The sequence below is a fragment of the Thalassophryne amazonica genome, chromosome 17 (assembly GCF_902500255.1).
Source record: "Thalassophryne amazonica chromosome 17, fThaAma1.1, whole genome shotgun sequence".
In the NCBI taxonomy this organism is placed as follows: Eukaryota; Metazoa; Chordata; class Actinopteri; order Batrachoidiformes; family Batrachoididae; genus Thalassophryne; species Thalassophryne amazonica.
The window spans coordinates 59,380,141-59,402,175 of NC_047119.1; the positions used below are offsets into that span (position 1 = coordinate 59,380,141).

At 40.7% G+C, this 22,035-nt stretch overlaps 1 protein-coding gene across 1 annotated transcript in view; it reads right to left on the reverse strand.

The window, feature by feature from the left end:
* tacr1b (tachykinin receptor 1b) overlaps positions 1 to 4,484 on the reverse strand; it is a 29,642-nt gene extending 25,158 nt beyond the window's left edge. The window contains exon 1 of the mRNA XM_034192167.1: positions 4,224 to 4,484. Within this exon, the coding sequence (XP_034048058.1) occupies positions 4,224 to 4,448 (225 nt within the window). The 5' untranslated portion in view covers positions 4,449 to 4,484. The remainder of the gene's footprint in view (positions 1 to 4,223) is intronic.
* Between the last annotated feature and the right edge of the window lie 17,551 nt (positions 4,485 to 22,035).

Genomic DNA, 22,035 nt, shown 5'->3' on the forward strand with positions numbered 1-22,035 from the left:
ATGGTTATCATCAGTCACCCACAGGCCACAGCTTACAAAGATGACAATAAATAAACCCGTTCACCACACAAATTAATTGTATTATTTGACTGATTTGTTGAGCAGCAATAACAATGGCAAATTTATAGGGTTTGACATGGTGAGATCTACATCCATCAGTGGTCCATATCTTTGCAAACTTTGAAGAAGCAGCCACATAAAATAAATCGCCTGCTCCCTAATTACTTATACTGGATCTTTGTGGAATTTTTAAAGCAGCCTAGCTGCAAACTCAGTTTTGTTTGTATATAAATATAATCTCTTTGTCATATATTATGTAAAAGCTAGCGAGAAATAAACACTTCCAAACCTGAAGATGCTGTTTTTTTAACCTGATAACACCTCTGGAGTGATTTACAAGACATTTCATGGATGTCAGCATGCACGCTAACTTACGCTAACTCAAAGCTAACTTCCACTCTTGTCAAAACCTCATGTATGCACACACACACCCTCTTGCTGTTGAAATGTAAATATTGTTTATAATTGATTGATCTATTGAATGATAGAGGGGCTTTAATGAACATGTACAAAATGTACGTAAGACAATAGGATCTTAATTACTGTAAATAACAATAAATGTACATATGTACATACAGAGGAGGGTTTTCTTAAAAAGAAGACCTGAAAGTTCAGCTACAATTTACCAGAAGGTACATCTGAGATGCAAGCATAGATCTGATGTTTTGGTGAAAGAAACCCCTCCTCTGTACCACTTCATCATGAAGCTGTATAACATACAAAACGCAAAACGTGCACTGTACACAATTTTTTCAATCACAGCCACAGAAGCCTAAAACCTCTTGTGGGTTGTCTGGGTGTCTTGCTGGCTTTCCTCACTCTTCTTCTTGCACAGTCACACAGTTTTTGAGAACTGTCTACTCCACACAGATTTACCATACAGTGCCATACCGTTTGTATTTCTTCATAACTGATGTAAATAAAATTCAAGACATATTCAGTGACTTGGAAATGTTCATGTATCCATCCCCTGACTTGTCTGAAGAAAACTGGCAATTAAACTGATTATTTACAGGTATTATACCAAAGGGGTTGATTACTTATGCAACCCATCATCTTGGCTTTTATATTTTTAATTAATTTATGTCAGGTTGTAGAGATTTACTTTCAGTTTGAGTCTAAGGAAGATAATTTTAGAAATGTTTATATTGAGAAGCCTGATTTACTTTTTGTATTTGAAATGCCATAAACAAATTAAATTGCATGAAATACCAAGGGGCTGAATACTTTTGCAAGCCACTGTGTGTGTGTGTGTGTGTGTGTGTGTGTGTGTGTGTGTGTGTGTGTGTGTGTGCGCGCGCATATATATTTGATTTGATTTTGATTTGATCATTTATTTAGTCCCCATGGGGGCAATTCAGGTGCAGTCAGCAGTAAAAATTACATTACATTCATAAAACCACATCATACAAATTCACAAAAAACATAAAAACATAAAAAAAACATAAAAACACAGCAGAATAAATATATAAAACAAGAGCCCAGAAATAAGGTGCGAGTCAGTATAGACTTAAGTGCAACAGTGAGTCCTTAGGTGTTATTTAGGAGAGCAATGGCTGTGGGAATAAAAGAGTTTTTTAGTCTGTTGGTTCTGGGCATTACCTGGCATCTGCCCGAGGGCAGAAACTTAAATTGTGAGTGCAGAGGGTGTGCAGAATCGGCCATAATTTTCCTGGCTTTTGACACAACCCTTGTTTTAAAAAGGTCCATAATGTCCGTGCACTGAGTTCCCACAGTTTTGCCACATTCCTTGACAATATTACAAAGATATACAAAGAATATTACAAAGGGCAAAAAAATAAAAATAAAAAAATAAATATATATATATATATATATATATATATATATATATATATATATATACACACTTTGCACTGGGATACCAAAAAAACCTGCAAATTATAAAGAAGACAATGGGTATTTTAGCATTGCATTATATTTTTATAAGCTCTTCTCTCAATCTGTTGTGGCCAAGAACCAAGAGAGATGTAGGTCACTGCTGAGATCAGTGAATGTCTCTGCAAGTTCAACATTTTCACCAAATACAAATACAATTCTGATGGCTGAGTCCAGGAAATCATTAAAAGTGTAGATTTTAGTCTTGATCCAGGACAATTGCAAACTTAGATACTACACAAACATTCAACTGTGTAGAAACTAGAACATAGGGCGCGCAGGTACCACAACAAATGACGAACTGGGCAGCCCCTTTGCATCTTAGACATTGCATTTTATTGAAACACCAACCCTAACTCTATCCCTAACCTTAACCATGGCAATAACCATAATCCAAGGGTAGCTGAATATTCCTTATCAGAGTGAAATGATGCCGCTGTACAAACAAACAAACAAAAAAAAACCTTGTATTTCTGATGTTTGCATGTTCTAATATTTGCTTCACCATGACGGCTCTGCAGCTGTGGCAAATACAATGAAGGGTCACTATCTGACAACATTTGAGGATTGATTGACCTTAAAAGTGTACTGGATGTTTGGACGAGCAGAGCACCCTAGTAGAGCAGTGCACACACAACCCAGTCTCACGGCATGTCATGATTCAGCAGCACAAAAATATACATTAATCTATTGGTTTGTCATATTGTGACGAAAAGTGCAAAATTTTTGTCATGGGAGCACAAATTTATTCTAATTCATTCCATGACGGGTGCATGGAATTAAACATGCAGTGGGAGGGTCGGGTGGTTATGGTTAGGGTTGGGGGTAGGAGTAGGGTTAGTAATAGTGAGTTTAAAAAAAAATACCCCGTCATGAAAATTTGAATCATTTTGTGACGGGAGGATGAAAAAAAAAAAAAAAAACGAGACTGGGCTGTGCATACAATATTTGATCATTACTATTTCTCAACAAAATAGCAATATATGAATATCTTCAAAAAAGCGTCTCTTCTCTGAAACAAAATGAGCCCATCATTATATTTTATGACAATCCAACTTTCTTTGTGGGTGAATCAACAAGAATAACAGAGTGTCTTTTAGTCTTCTAAAGTGTAGTTTTGTTGATTTCCACTGATGGCACTTCTGGAAGGGCTTTACATAAAAAAAAAAAAATATATATATCATTTGTGTGTGTGCATGTGTGATTATTTTTTATGGGTTTTCTTTGTATTTGTGTGTTGGGCAAAATGCCAGGTTTTTTAATTTGTTGCTTTTAAGTTTGTTTGTTTTTTTTGTTGTTTTTTGCATTTTTTAGTAACAGCATAAAATTTTAGGTGTGGCTATTTGCACAGCCGCCGTGTCCATAACTCTCATTTGGCTATTCGCACGGCAAGACTCTGGTGGCAAAACTTGGAACTACTTGTATAAACAAACATACTGCATTCAAGATGTCATAACTCCATTTATATTTTTCGATTTTCATGATTTTGTTTTTTTATTCGGCTGTGTCCATAACTCTCATTTCACTATTCGCACAGCAAGACTCTGGTGGCAAAAGGCCGACCCTGTTGGAACGGCGGCTGTGTCCATAACACTCATTTAATGCAGTATGTTTGTTTATACAAGTAGTTCTAAGTTTTACCACCAGAGTCTTGCCATGCGAATAGCCACTTCCAAAGTTTTAATCCACTGAATGCGCTTCTTGTGTCCCCGAAATAAGCATTTTGAAAAGTGTTTAACTTAAAATAAAATACAACGTTCTTAATATTTTTTAGTTTATTACTTATGGTTGTCTGCCACAGAACAGCATCCTGTGACTGCTTGGGATAGGCTCCAGTCACCTGCAACCTGATCTTGGTGGTTGAAGATGAGTGTGTGCATGTGTTGTACAAGCATAAATCCAATTCATTTTAAAATTTTCTGTCATTTTGTACAAAGTACCAAAGTGTAGAAAGCCTTAAGGAATTTCACACTTAATAAAGGTTAAAGCCATCGTGTGTGGCCCACGGGTCACCAGTTGACACACCTACTAAAAACTGCTTGAGGTCCATTTTCATTGACATACACATAGTCCGCCTGTCTGTTCACTATACTGGTCACATTACAGGTGATGGTTCGAAAATGTTAAAATGATACAATTTACTTTTGAAATTAAAATCACAATGAAAATCAAAGGCAGCAGAAGTTTGTTATAAAGCAGACTCACTTGTAAGATGTTAGTTTTCTCTGCTTGGCAGACTTATAGGTGGATTTAAAATGAATATTTACCAGGAAGTAGTTGGTGACCGTCCTCATGCGTTTGTGCGCCACGATGATCCAGATGACGATCACGTTCCCGACCACAGACACGGCCACCATGCCGCAGTAAGCCACAGCCCACAGTGTGATCTGCCAGGCCGGCTGCACAAACTGGTTGTAGTTGTCGCTGCAGTTGGCGCAAATGTTTGTTTCGTTGGTGGCGTTTAGATCCGCGGTGTTGGTGACGAGTTCCATCTTTTACGCACCTGTCTCTTGGCTGTCTGCGATCATAAAAAACAGGGGAGTGTCCTTTGGCTGAGAAAAATGTTTTCTTAAATTATCTTTTTAAAGGATCGGTTTAGAAAAATAAAGTTTAAAAGGGGCGCAGTGTGTATGCGGAGTTGCGGAGTGTCTGCGCGCTCTGGAACGTGTGCGCTCCAGTACGCACGACGCACCGGCGGACCGACTACTGACGTTCTTCACGAGGTTTAAACACACAAACACACACGCAACCACACCATCACCTCCTCAGCCACACCGAACCCACTATCTGAATTAATGCGTCATAAAATAATCCTGAACATCATCTCAGCAGGATTTTCTGCTGATGATGCCAAAAACAAAAACATAGTCTCCAGTTATCAACCACAGAAAGGAGGTTAAAGGGGTCAAATTATACATTTTTTTTCAGCAACTAACCAACCAGACAGAACACCACACCTTCCCCTACTAACCAACAGTGTAATAAAATACAGGAAAGGTTTTGCATAACCAAGGCTGATTGTTGAGCGCTGCTGCCTGCAGAATTACAAGCTTTAGTGTTTAAAATAAGACAGTGGACATTTTGCTGGAACCAGCAAACTTACTGCTAGCTATGTTTGTCGTCATCTCCTATCTGATTGGATAATTCAAATGACGTCATCCGTACCAGAACCTGTGATGAAATCAGCTCTGGCAAATTTGAACTGGACGATATTTCGCTGTACGCGGCTTGCGCTGTTTAGCCAGCCGTCTAAATGTATTCACGACAGAATGGCCGTGGTCAGGCGGGAACTTAAAGGTGATCTGAGTTTAAGATCTCCTTATTTCACATTCATGATAGTAGGTCGATATTGGTGATTTTCATTATTGAAAATTGGCATATTTTACCATTCACTATTTTCAGGGGTGGACTGATCAAAGGTTTTGCAGACATGACACTGACAGAGAAAAACAGGATAAACACACGTGCCAACGTGGACTTCTGTATTTTCGTTTTTATTGTTTTGAATTTGCAGGCTTTGGAAATCACACATCTAAGAGATTATTTCTGTTTACCATGGCATTTTGAATGTTTTATCATGTTAGCTACACAAATTGAGGCCACTTAAGGCCAAAAAAAAAAAAATTGTTTATCATCCCCGCCCTAGACAGAAAATTACCAAGACTGCAAAAAATATTTCCACCATGCCCAAAATTATTTCCACCACATGGTGAAAAGCGCCGGTGGAAATAATTTTGGGCACGGTGGAAATAATTTTCGCCACATGGGGGAAATAATTTCGGACCCAGCTATGCCACATTTTTGAGCTGCTTTTAGCATCCGAGAATCCCTCCGCCAGTAGGTGATTTTCTGTTCCGATTCAAACAACTTTATGGCACCCAAAACGACATTTAAAGATGAAAAATTAGCAATGCAAAGGGCACCGCCATGTTGAAATTCCTTCTACGATGACGTAATTTGAACTAGCCAATCAGCGAGGAGATCCGGTCAAATATCGCTAGGTGTGTGTTTGCCGTATCCGCCAAATATCCACTGCCTTAAAATAAAGATTTTGAAAACTATGATGAGCGAGTAAGTACACTGCCTGCACACTTATTGGGCAAGTGGGTATTCTGACCTTAACATAATTTCTATGTCTATTTTCTCCCATTTTACCACATCATAGCTGATCTGTGATCAGCACAGATCCCCCAGTTTGGCACGGATATGAACCACGGAATAATTACTAAGTTTACATGAGTGTGATTTTGTATTATGATGACTTATTTTTGAAGTGATAACTGTGTTAACGTCAATGCAGTTGCAGTAAAATCACAGCCTGAGACTTCAAGACTACAGGACAAAGGTCTTTTTTTATTCCTCATTAGGTTATTTTTAAAAAATGCAAAGCAATGTAGTAGGTTTCTTTTTCTGCATAAAAAAATGTCCATTCTGAATTGTGGGTTTTGTGATCTGTGATACCCATAATAGTTTCCATCTCTGTTTATTGGATTTAAACAATCTCAAGTGATATGTATTTGTGTAATGAGGGAGTGTATGACCTCAAGTAATTAAGCCCCTGTATCAAGGTGTTGTCGAAACTGAGTTGGGAGCAATAAAAGGAGACGAGCTCTACATTCAAACACACTTTATTCACGGAAAATAAAAAACACAGCAGCAATGGACATTAATGTGTGATCTGGTTTGATCCACAGAGGTGTGACTCATGTCCCTGTGTAAAGCACCGGTCACAACCCACCGTGCGTTTTTTTTCACCGTACGTTTTCTGCGGATGCCACGGCCACTACGTTTTTGTGAAAAAGTACGGAGGCAGTAGCAAGAGGAGGGAGGGAGTACGTTCAACGTACGCCTCTAGGAGTGTCACGATAAAGAGTTGACAATAAAGCTGTGTGTGTGTGGGGTCGGCTTTTCTTTTGATGTGTGTTTATGAGCGGGACCGGAGCGGCAGGTGTTTTTTTCGGCGTTGGCGATGCATGAGCATGTCCAGCCTGTTAGTGAAAAGTCACACAAGGTGTGAAACACTGATAGAGGAATATATTCACTACACACTTGATTACCAGCTTTTTAGATTTCAACTTAATTGTAATTTATATATGTGTATCACAGTCTTCAAGATCTGATACCTACAATTTAATTCCATAGTATGTGGTGAGTAGCATACTGCCTCAGTTTGGTTAATTCAATAATAATTGAATGAAAAATAGTAATTGAATGAAAATGTGCTGCTTTGAATCTGTACTGAGGCAAGTACTCACAACGTGCATCATCTGTATTGCGTTGAATCCGCAGCCTGACCGCAGCGAAAGTTCTGCATGCACTAAACCTCTACGGTGTGTCTGCGTGCTCCTAATTCGTACTGAGGCAGTACGGATCTCCAAATTTAGCCCACATTTTTGCAAGTAGACTGCACGCACGTGAAGTACGGCAGGTTGTGACCACGGCTTAAGGCAGGAAACCCAGTGTTATTGCAAGTGGCTGCATTTCCTTCTGAACGTCTGACTTGGTGAATTATGCTGAAACAGTCCTTGTATGTGCATTGTGTGTACAGTGTGCACTTTCTTTACCTCAAGCAAACAGGCTGAAAAAGAGATTTAACAGACAGTAAAAAATAGGTATCAGTGGACAAAATAGGTGGACATTTAGATATCAGTGTGTTAATTTTGGAGGGACAAATCAGAATTCTTGAGGATCACATTGTGGGTGCCCCAGGGTCAGTCCTTGGGCCATTGCTGTTTTTGTGTATGTTAATGATATAAGTTTGGTGTCAATGTCTGTGCGTTGTATTTGCTTGCCAATGACACGACTGTGTTCGGTAGTGGGGACAATTTGGGACATCTTTTGGAAAGGATGGAGAAGGAATTATTAAATTTTAAATATTGGTTTGATTCTAATAAATTGTTACTTCATTTTGGTAAGACTAAGTGTATTATATTGGAAATAAGCCAGGAATTAAATAGAAACTTATCATTGAATTGTTGAAAGTGAAATTGTATCTGAAACTAAATTAAGTTGGAGAAAACACATAAATTATGTCAAATCTAAAATTTCAAAAGTTATTTAAATTTTGTACAAAGCACATTATTTTCTCCCCCAACATTCATTGGTCATGTTGTACATGATTGACAGATCAAGTACAAAGTTAAAAATAATCTTTTGCCTCTACACATTCAGGAGTTGTTTAAAATGAGGGAGTGCAGTTATCATTTGCGAGAAACATTGATATTTGAAAGAAGAAGATTTGAACTACTGTTAAAAGTCGTGTTTCTGTAAAAGTTGTTAGAATTTGGAATAATTGTTCTGATAGCATTAAATCATGTGGTACATTGGTAGGTGTTAAAAGGCTCTATAAAAACAATACAATTTCTTACTATAGTATGTTATATTAGGCTAATTGTTTTTGTGGTTCTTGTTTATTTGCACATCATATTATTGATTGTTCTGTTCAGTTACGTTATTTTCTGATAGTTACGTAGTTTTGAGTGTACGGGGTGGGTGTTTATAAGCTTTTGCTTCAGTCCATGCCCTTTCGGCCTAACCCAATTGGGAAATCGTTTGAGTTATTGTTGTATTTCTTTTGTTTTTTGATTTGTTATGTTAGTACGAGATTTTTATGTTGGTATTTTGTTTATGTGCGTGCTGAATAAAACTCATTCATTCAAAAGTCTAAAACGTTAAAAGTCCTTTCAGAATGATTCAACACTCAAATGCATGGAGAAGAAAAAAAAAAAAAATCACAAATTAAAGACTTGTGAAAAATTAAACACGGCCACCGCTGAACAAGACTCACAAGTTGAAACATTAAGATTGCACCAAGAAATATCTGAAGACAGATTTTTCAAAGATTTTATGGACAGATGAAATGATATTGGACCAGATGGACGAAGCTGCGCTGGATCACTAAAGCACAAACAGCACTTTGAGTCAGACACCAGCAAGGTGGATGAGCTGTAGTTGGACCTCTTTGGGTTGAAGATGGTGTTAAAATCAACTCCCAAACCTGCTGCCAGTTGTTAAAAGAAACTTTACTTAGTTAGTGAAAAGAAAAGTGATGTTGCTTATTAATTTTGAGTTATTTGTTATACCTATGACAATAAATAAGTGATATGTGGAATTTAATTTTTCAATTAGTTGCTTAATTCTGCACACATTATCTATTCACCTGAGAAAACAAAACTCACTTTTCCTTTAATCATTCAGTTGCGGTTCCTGAACATTTTAGACTGACAGAGTATTTTATTGTGTTCAGAAGTAAAATTCACCCTCAGACATATAACTTGCTTAATAATTCTGCACACATTGTATTTACCTTCGCAGATTAACAGACTATAGACAGCAAGTCACACCAGCCCCACCTGAAGCTGGAACTGATCTCGCTGAAGGAACAGCTCCACCCGCTGTCATACTCAGTAAAAGTTGCAGAGTAAAATTCACTCTGTGGGCCAACATTTGGTCTCACCGCGTATGTAATCCTAGTGCCTTGTCTGGCTCTGTGTGTGTGTTTGTACTGCTATGTTTGTGAGGATCATCATGGGTAGAAGAGTACATGTTTAGTGAGGACCATTTTGGAAAGTGAGGACATTTAGGTTGGTCCTCACAAGATTTTTATTGAAAAGCCTTCCAGTGGCTGTAAAAATGGTCCTCTCAAAGTTCTTCTTCTTCTTTGTCTTTCGGCTGTTCCCGTTAGGGGTCGCCACAGCAGATCAGTTTCCATCTCACCCTGTCCTCTGTATCTTCCTCTGTCACACCAACCACCTGCATGTCCTCTCTCAGCACATCCATGAACCTCCTCTTTGGCCTCCCTCTTCTCCTCCTGCCTGGTGGCTCCATCCTCAGCATCCTTCTCCCTATATATCCTGGGTCCCTCCTCTGGACAAGTCCAAACCATCTCAATCTCGCCTCTGACTTTTGTCTCCAAACCGTCCCACCTGAGCTGTCCCTCTGATATGGTCATTCCTAATCTTGTCCATTCTTGTCACTCCAAAAGAGAATCTCAACATCTTCAGCTCTGCCACCTCCAGCTCCGCCTCCTGCCTTTTGTTAGTGCCACCGTCTCTAAACCATACAACATAGTTGGTCTCACTACTGTTTTGTAAACGTTCTCCTTCACTCTTGCTGATATTCTTCGGTCACAAATCACTCCTGCCACCTTTCTCCACCCACTCCACCCTACCTGCACTCTCTTCTTCACCTCTCTACACACTCTCCATTACTTTGAACAGTTGACCCCAAATATTTAAACTCATCTACTTTCACCACTTCTACTCCTTGTAACTGCACTATTCCACTGGGCTCCCTCTCATTCACACACATGTACTCAGTCTTGTTCTACTGACTTTCATTCCCTTCTCTCCAAAGCATATCTCCACTTCTCCAGACTAGACTCAACTTGCTCTCTACTCTCACTACAGATCACAATGTCATCTGCAAACATCATAGTCCATGGGGACTACTGTCTGATCTCATTCCGTCAACCTGTCCATCACCACTGCAAACAAGAAAGGACTCAGAGCTGATCCCTGGTGTAATCCCACCTCCACCTGAATGAGTCTGTCATTCCGACTGCGCATCTCACCGCTGTCACACTATTCTTGTACATGTCCTGCACTACCCTAACATACTTCTCTGCCACTCCAGAATTCCTCATACAATACCACAACTCTTCTCTTGGCACCCTATCATAAGCTTTTTCTAAGTCCACAAACACACAGTGTAACTCTTTCTGGCCTTCTTTGTACTTCTCCAACAGTATTCTCAGAGCAAACATTGCATCTGTAGTGCTCTTTCTCAGCATGAAACCATATTGCTGCTCACAGATCTTCACCTGTTTTCTAAGCTAAGCTTCTACTACTCTTTCCCATAACTTCATGCTGTGGCTGATCACCTTTATGCCTCTGTAGAAGAAGAAAAATGCTCCTCTCAAAGTGATTTTGCAAAATCCGAGGTGACAACTTGACTTAGAGAGACATCTAGAGTGTAAATGCAGTATCAATGTATTTCTAAGTGTAGCAGAAAGGGTGGTCCTCACTCCCCAATGGGCATTTTCCAAGACCTCACTTTGGTAGCCGTACAAGAAGGGTATGTGTGTGTGTGTGTATGTAGTCCATATATGGGTGAAGAGTTGTAGATTTGGGTGAGCTCATTTATGACCTGGGCAGGACAAATGAGGGGCTAAGCAGTGATTTTCACAATGATTTTCCTTTGGTGTGGTCATGAAAAATGACCACACTCGTGCATTGGAACACCCACCACCACCCCCCCCCCCCCCCACCCGAGCATCTGCTAACCCTAACAGCCTGTTTTAATGAAAGTTGCTTAAATGCCTACACTAAATGAAATTATTTTTTTTCATTAAAGTTGATTAAATGCCCAGCCTAAATTTAATAATTTTTTTCATTAAAGTTGATGAAATGACAACCCAAATTTAATTTCATTACCTCAACACATCATAAAAGGCAAAAAAAAAAGCATTAACCAATTATTAACAGAGACACCCACAACCTGAAAGTGCAGAGAGTTAACTATCAGTCCCATCTCTTCTTCAACAAGAAAGACCTGGTTCCATCTCCGCTCAACAATGGCTGGACACTTGACAATGGCAATGTGTCCCCCTGAGGTGCAGTAAGCCATGTCTATCAGAGACGTGCTAGGGGCCCTTCGGAATCTAGCTGAAGATGACATGCCAACATCTAATGGAAGTGATGGGAACGATGAATACAGTAATACAGAGGATGACTGAGTGAATTCCAGTTACTAGTGCAGTGACCGTAAGAAGTTTTTTTTTTTTTTTTTTTTAACTTTTATGGGGAAATTGTTGTGTGGGCCGCTGAAGAGGAGGTACTGCTGGCCCACCACCACAAGATGGCGCCCTGCTTGAAGTGCGGGCTTCAAACACGAGAGGGCGTCGGAGCGACCGGGAGTGACAGCTGTCACTCATCATCCGTACCAGCTGTCACTCATCCACTACACATCACCACCACCATAAAGGCCGGACTGCAACTCCACCTCCCCGCCGAGAAATCAGCTACCAGTCAGGTAATTTCTCTGCTTAAACTGAACAAGAGTCTGATCTCATTTACAGCCGTTTTCCTGTGACGTGTCCTTGTCTGCTGTGTTGGCGTTTGGTGTGGACTGCGACGGCTTCGCCTCACACCCCAACCAGATAAGTGGGTTCACAAGGAGCTGTACGAGTGTGTGATTGGAGGTGGAGGTGCTCCCTTCTAACTGAACACTGACTGTGGGATTACTGAGTGTGCAAACTCACACTCATCAATACTGTTTCTGTTCTCTGCCAGCAGTACCGGGTCTGACTGCTGAAGACAGTGGCCACCTGGGGAGCAGGGCTTGGCGGCTCCGGTGTTCTTCAGATCCGTTGGTGGTGGAAGCTGTGTGGGATCCGGCTCTTCTCTCGCCAGACGTCTTCTATCTTCGAGCCTGCCCACACGTCACCTTGTGTATAATTGACATTCCACCGTATTGTTATTGTTTGTACTTCGTTGTGCGATTCACAACATTAAATTACTTTTTGGCTTATCCATTGTCCGTTCATTAACGCCCCCTGTTGTGGGTCCGTGTCACGACACTTTCACAACAGAAATATCTCTTGCACTGCAAAATAATAAAGAACAGGATTAGTTGGTGTTGGAATATCAAATTAAAATGATGTTTGATTAATTTCATGCTGTTCAAGGTTATTATCATTAACTATCTAACTTGGTAGGAGTTGGCGATAGAGTAAGGTAATGTTCCTAAGGGCCCCTTCACACATAACACGATTGAAGCCAACTAGTGCACGAAGAAGCAATTGCATGTCATTCGTGAAAAACGCCTTGTACACCTGTCGCTACAGCTATTCGCGCACACCAGCGGCGGAAAGACAGAGGGTGCCCTGTGAGAGCCCATTCGATCCCTCTCGCGGCAGGTGTCGGCCAAATTCCAGGTGACACACACTAACATCCAACATTGCTCGCTGGACACTTAGAAAAAGTGGGGCTATTTGCACTAGTACTGGTACAAGAGTAGACAACAGATAACCACATTCGACTGGTCTGTGGAAAGTGTCAAAGTGCCCCACGATTGTGGTGTAATCGAGCAACAGCATGTGGCATGCCAGTGTTAGCTCTCCCCTCAGCACATATGGCCTGCGTATGTATCGCACGTGTGTGCATGTGGCGAGACCCCTCTGCCCCCCTGCAACACATGCGGCATGTGTATCTGTTGCTCTACCCCCCGGAACACATGTGGTATGCGGGGAGAGCACACTTGCATGATATGCTGATATGTACAGTAGTGTTCATGATATGCTGATAAGTAGTGTTCAGAATAATAGTAGTGCTATGTAACTAAAAAGATTAATCCAGGTTTTGAGTATATTTCTTATTGTTACATTGGAAACAAGGTACCAGTAGATTCTCACAAATCCAACAAGACCAGGCATTCATGATATGCACACTCCTAAGGCTATGAAATTGGGCTATTAGTAAAAAAAAGTAGAAAAGGGGGTGTTCACAATAATAGTAGCATCTGCTGTTGACGCTACAAACTCAAAACTATTATGTTCAAACTGCTTTTTTAGCAATCCTGTGAATCACTAAACTAGTATTTAGTTGTATAACCACAGGTTTTCATGATTTCTTCACATCTGCAAGGCATTAATTTTGTTGGTTTGGAACCAAGATTTTTTGGTTTACTAGTGTGCTTGGGGTCATTGTCTTGTTGAAACACCCATTTCAAGGGCATGTCCTCTTCAGCATAAGGCAACATGACCTCTTCAAGTATTTTGACATATCCAAACTGATCCATGATACCTGGTATGTGATATATAGGCCCAACACCATAGTAGGAGAAACATGCCCATATCATGATGCTTGCACCACCATGTTTCACTGTCTTCACTGTGAACTGTGGCTTGAATTAAGAGTTTGGGGGTCGTTTCACAAACTGTCTGCGGCCCTTGGACCCAAAAAGAACAATTTTCCTCTCATCACTCCACAAAATATTCCTCCATTTCTCTTTAGGCCAGTTGATGTGCTCTTTGGCAAATTGTAACCTCTTCTGCATGTCTTTTATTTAACAGAGGGACTTTGCGGGGGATTCTTGCAAATAAATTAGCTTCACACAGGCATCTTCTAACTGTCACAGCACTTACAGGTAACTTCAGACTGTCTTTGATCATCCTGGAGCTGATCAATGGGTGAGCCTTTGCCATTCTGGTTATTCTTCTATCCATTTTGATGGTTGTTTTCCGTTTTCTTCCACACATCTGTTTTTTTTTTTGTCCATTTTAAAGCATTGGAGATCATTGTAGATGAACAGCCTATACTTTTTGCACCTGCGTATAAGTTTTCCCCTCTTCAATCAACTTTTTAATCAAACTACGCTGTTCTTCTGAACAATGTCTTGCACGTCCCATTTTCCTCAGGCTTTCAAAGAGAAAAGCATGTTCAACAGGTGCTGGCTTCATCCTTACATAGGGGACACCTGATTCACACCTGTTTGTTCCACAAAATTGATGAACTCACTGACTGAATGCCACACTACTATTATTGTGAACACCCCCTTTTCTACTTTTTTTTTTTTTTATTAATAGGCCAATTTCATAGCCTTAAGAGTGTGCATATCATGAATGCTTGGTCTTGTTGGATTTGTGAGACTCTACTGGTACCTTGTTTTCCATGTAACAATAAGAAATATACTCAAAACCTGGATTAATCTTTTTAGTCACATGGCACTACTATTATTCTGAACACTACTGTATGTACAGACATGATCACACATCTGAGCGCACACAGCACAGCAAAGCGTCTGTCAACTGATCGCTGGCCAGCAACTCCCGTTGCGTGCACTGAGCCAACCTCACATAACTGTACTGTGAGGCGTGGATGTCAGCATGCTGTCCTCAGGTGGAAATTAATTAAAACACACCATGTCAGCACACAGCAATGCTGGTGAATATCGTGCCATGAAGTTCTTGCCATGCAGGAAGTCACCCCACGGGACTCAGATTTTCTTCCGGTTTCTGCATCTTTCGTGTTATGTGTGAACGGCCCTGAGTGTGTTTTGTAAAGATAACGACAAAATAATTTCATGCTTTCTTGAATTCAAATGAAACACAATATGTTATTGAATTAAGTGTTGATGCTTGAAGAAGAATCGTGCAACAGACATTATTAGTGTGTGTGTGTGTGTGTTGACGGTAGTTCCAAAAATGTCTTCAAAGTTCTTGAAATTAAATCCCAAAAAAACTTTGTAACAAAGAATTGAGTTGATAATAAGCACTTTTTACGTCATTCGGGTCTATATTTTGATATGTCATATTATTATTTGAATATAGTACTTCATATTGTTTTAAAAAAAATATGTTTTATTATCAATTATATGAAAATAAAAAGATATTTATTACAAAGGCTTTTGGAAGAGACTCAGACAAAATTAAACAGAGCATTTAGAATTTTTTTAAACACAGTACCCCACCTCCTGAACATAGTTTATTTAAACTTGAACTCACATCAAATATAAAAATTTTATTATGTACTTACTGAAATGTTGTACAAATTGTGGGAAAATATAAGATTTTATTCAGCTCATGTACTTACTGAAACGTTGTACAAATTGTGGGAAATTTATTGGTATCAAAAAACAGATTTAAGCTGTCTCCTCAGTATTGTCAAGTTAAACTCAGTCACAAGGAACACATGCCTTTCACAGTGAAAGTATTTAGTAGGATGCTGGCATTAAACATTTTATTGTGAAATGGTGCAAGCAACATAAACTATCTGATGTTTAACTTTGCTACCAGTGACATCAGCGAGCCGTGCCATCTTGGAAGTACGAATGTTACAATGTTAATCAAAATAAAGGTTTTGAAAATTAATCCCCCCAAATTTTCATATTAAAGGATGCACATCATCGTGCCATGCGCAAACCATATCTGAAAGCTGAGCCCGATCTGACAAATAGTCAGAGAGATATGCGAGCCACATACTCGCACTCACACAGAAGCGTCTTGCTTTATAGATAGACGATGTCATGTTCATATTATGGTTGATTTAAATGCAAGAACTTAAACATATTTAACCCAATAAGGAACTTGATATTGTAAAATTCTGGCTGCTATTTTGATGAGATGTGTGTTATAAAGAAATGGAGATTTTGATGATTGACTTACTGTAGTTACAACGTACTCAACATGTACTCACTATGTCAGAACATTGAGCTCACACAACTTGATATATGCCTGATACCATTCCTGTAAAGTTAAGTTTCAATACATTATTTATTTGTGAAATGTGGTCTTTTCTTGTAATTTAAACAAATGGACTGGAAGTACTGTTATGTTTTATATATATATATATATATATATATGTATACACACACACGAGGTCTATTAGAAAAGTATCCGACCTTAATATTTTTTTCAAAAACATATAGATTTTAATCACGCGTGATTGCGGCAGCCAAGCTTGAACCTTCGTGCGCATGCGTGAGTTTTTTCACGCCTGTCGGTTGCGTCATTCGCCTGTGAGCAGGCTTTGAGTGAGGACTGGTCCACCCCTCTCGTCGTTTTTTTCATTATTTAGGAATGGCTCAGAGACTGCCGCTTTGCTTGATCAAAATTTTTTCAGAAACTGTGAGGGACATCAAAGTGGACACCATTCGAGAAATTCAGATGGTTTTTGGTGAAAATTTTATGGGCTTCAAAGAGATTACGGAGTGTTACTGTCGCTTTAAGGACGGCCGAGCGACTGGTGGTGCGCCGCGCTCCGAAGCCGCCATCGGCAGGCTGAGCGACCATTTCATTTCTAAACGGATGGCTGTATGGATCCGTGACCATCGTGTGCAATTTCTCTGGTTATCACAAGAGCTGGACATAAACCATTTTCCGGCAGATTTCACTTTTAACAAGAGATTTTGTCATGGAAAGCCGAGCGGAGGCTTTGCGCGTCACGATGGATTCGCTACTGGAGCGAGACAAAACCACCTCCGTTTTGGTCTCACAGGACAGCTTTGAGATGGTGTTCAGACAGCTGTCAATGGTTTTTCCATCGAGTGATTATCCGAGAAATTGTGGATGTGCCTGGACATTCCAGAACATGTCCTGTGAGGCTTCATCACGGCGTTGCTTTGCGCCATGCGGCACCGCCGTGACGCGCGGAATTCCTCTGCACGTCTGTCTCAATGTGCCGAAAAAGTGCTGATGTCCACGTCTTTTCACAATTCCTGTGCTAGTAAAACACAGCGTCCAGTGTAGAAATGAATGGCACATTCCACTGTTACAGGAGTTTTTGTCATGGAAAGAGGAGCGGAGGCTTCGCGCGTCTTCTCATCCCCACCGCTGAGGCCATCTCAGCTGTGAGGCAGAGACTGCTGGATGATGTGTCCCTACTTGAAAGGACCAAACTCACACCAGACCACATCTGACAACTCTTGGAGATCTGTCTTAACACCACGTTTTCCTGTTCAGGGGGAATTACTACAGGCAGATCCATGGTTGTGCGATGGGGTCTCCGGTATCCCCCATTGTGGCCAATTTGTACATGGAGTGTGTTAAAGATTTTGTATATAAGTTATCACTGTTAAACATTTGTACCTTTCTCTTTTGTTCATTTATTTGTACAGGCCTGTTGTGTGGTATCTGTTACATTGTTTATTTTGACTGTTGTGACCTTTATGACCTTATGCTGCGCAAAACAGGACACTCCAAGCAGATGCAGAACAGATGATAAGTGCAACAGACGAGCCTGCAAGAACAGGATGTGCTGACCTTCAATGATAAGATTAAACAAAAGGAAGCGAAACTGTTTCTCCACGCAGCTGCAATCATTAGTATATGTGCCATAAGATGTTTTGTATTACGGGAGGAAACTTGTCATGCGATGTCCCCCCCCCACCTTTAGGACAAGTTTCACAATGTGGGTAGGGCTTCTCCTAATAAAAAGAGTGAGCGTGCAGCAATCCACAGTGCTCTCAGTGGTACTACGTGTACGGACTGTCTGCACTCCTCGCGAGCTTCAATTAATATTCTGTCTCACTGGTGTTCTTGACTCTGTTTGTCTTGGTAAAGGTTTTAAGAATGTTTGGAGGAGAAAATACCTAACATTGACTGGGGGCTCGTCCCGGGATCTCAACAACACCGGAGGTGTCCGGCGGAGGTCGTCAAGTCCAGACGAAAATCCTTGGCCAAGGTCCGATCGATTGATCGTGTCTGCAATTGTCGACCGCCGTTGGCATCGTCTGGTTGACGAGATTTTCCCGAAGAAGACAGACAGGAGGTCGAGTCAGTGAGTAGAATTTCTTTGTAACAGTACTGAGTGAGTGGTGATCAGATCACATAAACAGTTAAATTCCGCAAGTGATGACGTTGAATCGTCTGTTAATGAAACACAGTTAAATTCTGCGAGGAGGTCGGACTCCTCTACGATGGCGAGGAACGCACATAGTTAAATTCCAAAGGAGGGTGCGGACTCCTCTGTTTATATACGTGTACCGGTAGGGAATAAAAGTGTGAAAGTGGAATTCTTTGGACAAAGTAAGTGACAACCGTGTGTGGAAGCAGAGGCAAGTGATTCCGCTTCCTACGGGGAGGTGAAAGGAATCAACCACACGACGGACTGTTAATTGTCACGTCCAAAGAAAGTGAAAACTTCAGATTTAGAACACCCTAGGTGTGCCCCCATCTGAAGTCCAAATTATAACAAAGAATAATAAAAATGGGGGGAAAGACGTCTAAAAAGAACGAAAATTTATCAACTGACGACCGGAAATTTATGGAAGCAAAAAATCCAAAAGCAACAAAGAAATTGAAGACCTGGATAAATAAACATGACTTTGACGGACGACTGAACCTGACCAGTATTCAGAAACTGAAGGAGGAGTTAGAACAGGAACATAAAGGTGATGAGAAAAAGAAGCAGAAAGTAGGGGCAGATTTAGTGGCATTTTGGGAGGAAGAAGCAGAGAACAAACAGAAAGGAGCAGAGAAACGAAGATTAGAGAAAGCAAGGAAAAAGAAAGGGGTAGGTAAGGCAGAGGAAGATGTGATAATTCAACATAAAGAACCTGAACAACCTCAGAAACCACCGACGGCTGGACCGTCGGCAACAACGCATTTGTACCCTCCTCTACCGGAGGATGATGATGTGCCGCCACCGCAGTATGATATGGCAGTGCGACCTAAAGTAAAAAGTGAAAAACAAGAAAAGCCACAAACACGCAGTCAAACAAAAGTGCCTACAGCTCCTCCCATGGAGGAACACAGTGACCAGGAAGGTGCCTATCCTTTGATAGAAGTACCAAATCCTCGTGCAGGAACTTCAGGGCACCGACCAACCATGCTCGTATATCGAACATGGAATGCTGATGATATCAAAGCAGCAGTCGACATGATACCATCACCACATGTCGATATTGAAGGATTCATGCAAGATATAGAAAATATTAGAAATTCTTACCACCTCAATGGACCTGAAGTCCAACAGGTATGGATGAAAGCATGTGGCCCTAAATGGAGTCAGGTACGCGGAGACTGGAATCCTGCAGACCAGGATGGCGTACCGTTGCCACATGATGATCCAGTCTTGCAAACACGAGTGGAAGCTATGATTACACGAGCAAAAGGTGTGTTAGGACCAAAAATAAATTATACTGAAATTACCAGGACAACTCAGAAAGAAGGAGAGCCATGGACAGAGTTTAGATGCAGATTTGAGAGTGTATTTAGGGTCCATAGTGGCATATTGCCAGGAACACCAGTGTATGAACAACAATTGAAAAACGCTCTGATCCAGCACTCCAACAAGGATATAAAAGCTTGGATACAGAAACATTGGATTGGACTGCCAACAGGCACATTGGAAGAAACACACACCTACTGTTGTCATGCAGAAGAAGTCTTAAAGCAGAAAAAGACAGGAAACAGCGACAAAGGAGTGTATGTAGCACAAGGAGATGATGAAATATATTACCAACAAGGTAACTTAAGACAGCAGAAGCAGTGGAAACGCCCCCAAAAGCCATGGCAAAACAGACAAGGTGGACAGCCACAACGTCAAGGACCATTGCAACCACAACAGCAGCACAGACAGGGAGGGCCACCACGTGGTCCCCTGATTTGTTGGAACTGTGGAAGAGAGGGACATATGTCTAGAAATTGTCCGAATCCACCTGCTGATGGAGCAGCAGGAAGAATTCCACAACGGAATAATCCTCCACAACCACAGTATCCACAATGACTAGATTCCATAATCCATGACACCACTTCAGACAGTGAGTCTGAGTGCGATATGGATTTATGTGCCTTACTGGGAAATCCGGTACCAAAACCGGAAGTGACTGTTAGTAAATGGACGACCAGTGGTATTTCTTTGTGACACAGGAGCATGTAGAACCACATGTAATGACAACATACCTGTCCATAAATTAAGCAACGAAACCTTTAGGGTTCGCTCTGCAAATGGACAAACATCAGACGTCCCTATTACTAAACCCATAACCTTGGAAGATCCATTTGGAATGACGTGTACACTGCCATTGCTGAACATGCCACAGTGTCCCATAAATCTTCTGGGACGAGACGGATTGACTGCATTGGGCTTGTCCATAATTGTGGAACAAGGGAAATTAGTTGTTAAGCGCACAGGAGGTATTAACATGGTGAGAGAAGAAAGCGATGACCCCACATTCCACTATTACTATACATTTGACATTTCTGAAGAAGATGCTGCAGGATGGGGTAAAGATGTCGTCTTGCAAGCGACAGCCCTACTGAAACATCCTGAACAAAAGATGTCGCCACCTGACCTGCATGTCACAATGTGGCACAAAGACACTCCAGGTCCTGATGGTGACTATGAAAACAAACTGAAAGACATTTCACCTGTGAAGCTGACAATGACAGATTTGATTCATGATGGCAATTCAACAGCTGTCATAACTGTAACAGGTGCCACTGAAGATATCCTAAAATTAAGACTCACAGGCATGCTACTACATGTGTCACTTTGTAAACCATATTTGGCTGAGTGGCAAGATTTAGGTGTAATGACCATGACAGCACTATCAGTAACTGATTGGGACAAAGTGGGACCACACACTGAGTACAGCCCTTCAACAAAATTGTACAAAATCCCAGTTAATGTGTCTGTTATTGAAGGCAGGAACACATATTAATGTGTCCACTTCAGTCCTGAGTGTTTCAGTTGAGTCCTGAAGAAGATGATCTTCTTTCTTCAGTACCATCAGGATTGTGGACAACAGGTCCTTCAGACGTAGGACTGATTAAAAATGCACAACCTGTAGTTATAAGACCAAAAACAGAATACAGACCATGTGTAAGACAGTATCCGTTGAAACCTGATGCAATTGAAGGAATCAGACCAGTAATAGAGGATTTGTTAACAGCAGGAGTAATAGTGCCATGTCCAGATTCACCATGTAACACACCCATATTTCCTGTAAAAAAGGCTCCGCCCTCAGTAGGATGGAGAATGATACAGGATCTCCAAGCTGTAAATGCTGCTGTAGTGAAAAGAGCTCCATGTGTTCCAGATCCGCACACACTGTTAAATTCATTGAGACCAAATTCTAGTTGTTTTTCTGTAATAGATATCAGTAATGCATTTTTCTCTGTACCGGTGGACCCAGATAGTTAATTCTGGTTTGCTTTTACCTTTAAAGGACAACGATATACATTTACCAGATTACCGCAGGGTTATGCAGAAAGTCCAACTATTTATTCTCAAGTCATGTCAGCATGTTTAGCCAATTTCGTTCCACCGGCAGATAGCCAACTATTAGTGTATGTTGATGACATTTTGATTGCCTCTGACACACGAGAAAACTGCATAACTGACACAGTAGCATTATTGTGTTTCTTATTTGATAATGGCCACAAAGTGAGTAAAAACAAAGTTCAGTTGTGTAGGGATAAAGTAAAATATTTAGGACATGAATTATCAGCCACAGGGCGTACTATCCTGTCTGACAGGAAGGAAGCGATTTTACATGCTCCAAAACCACAAACCAAAAAACAGATGATGTCATTTCTTGGACTGACTAATTACTGCAGGGCATGGATCCCTGCTA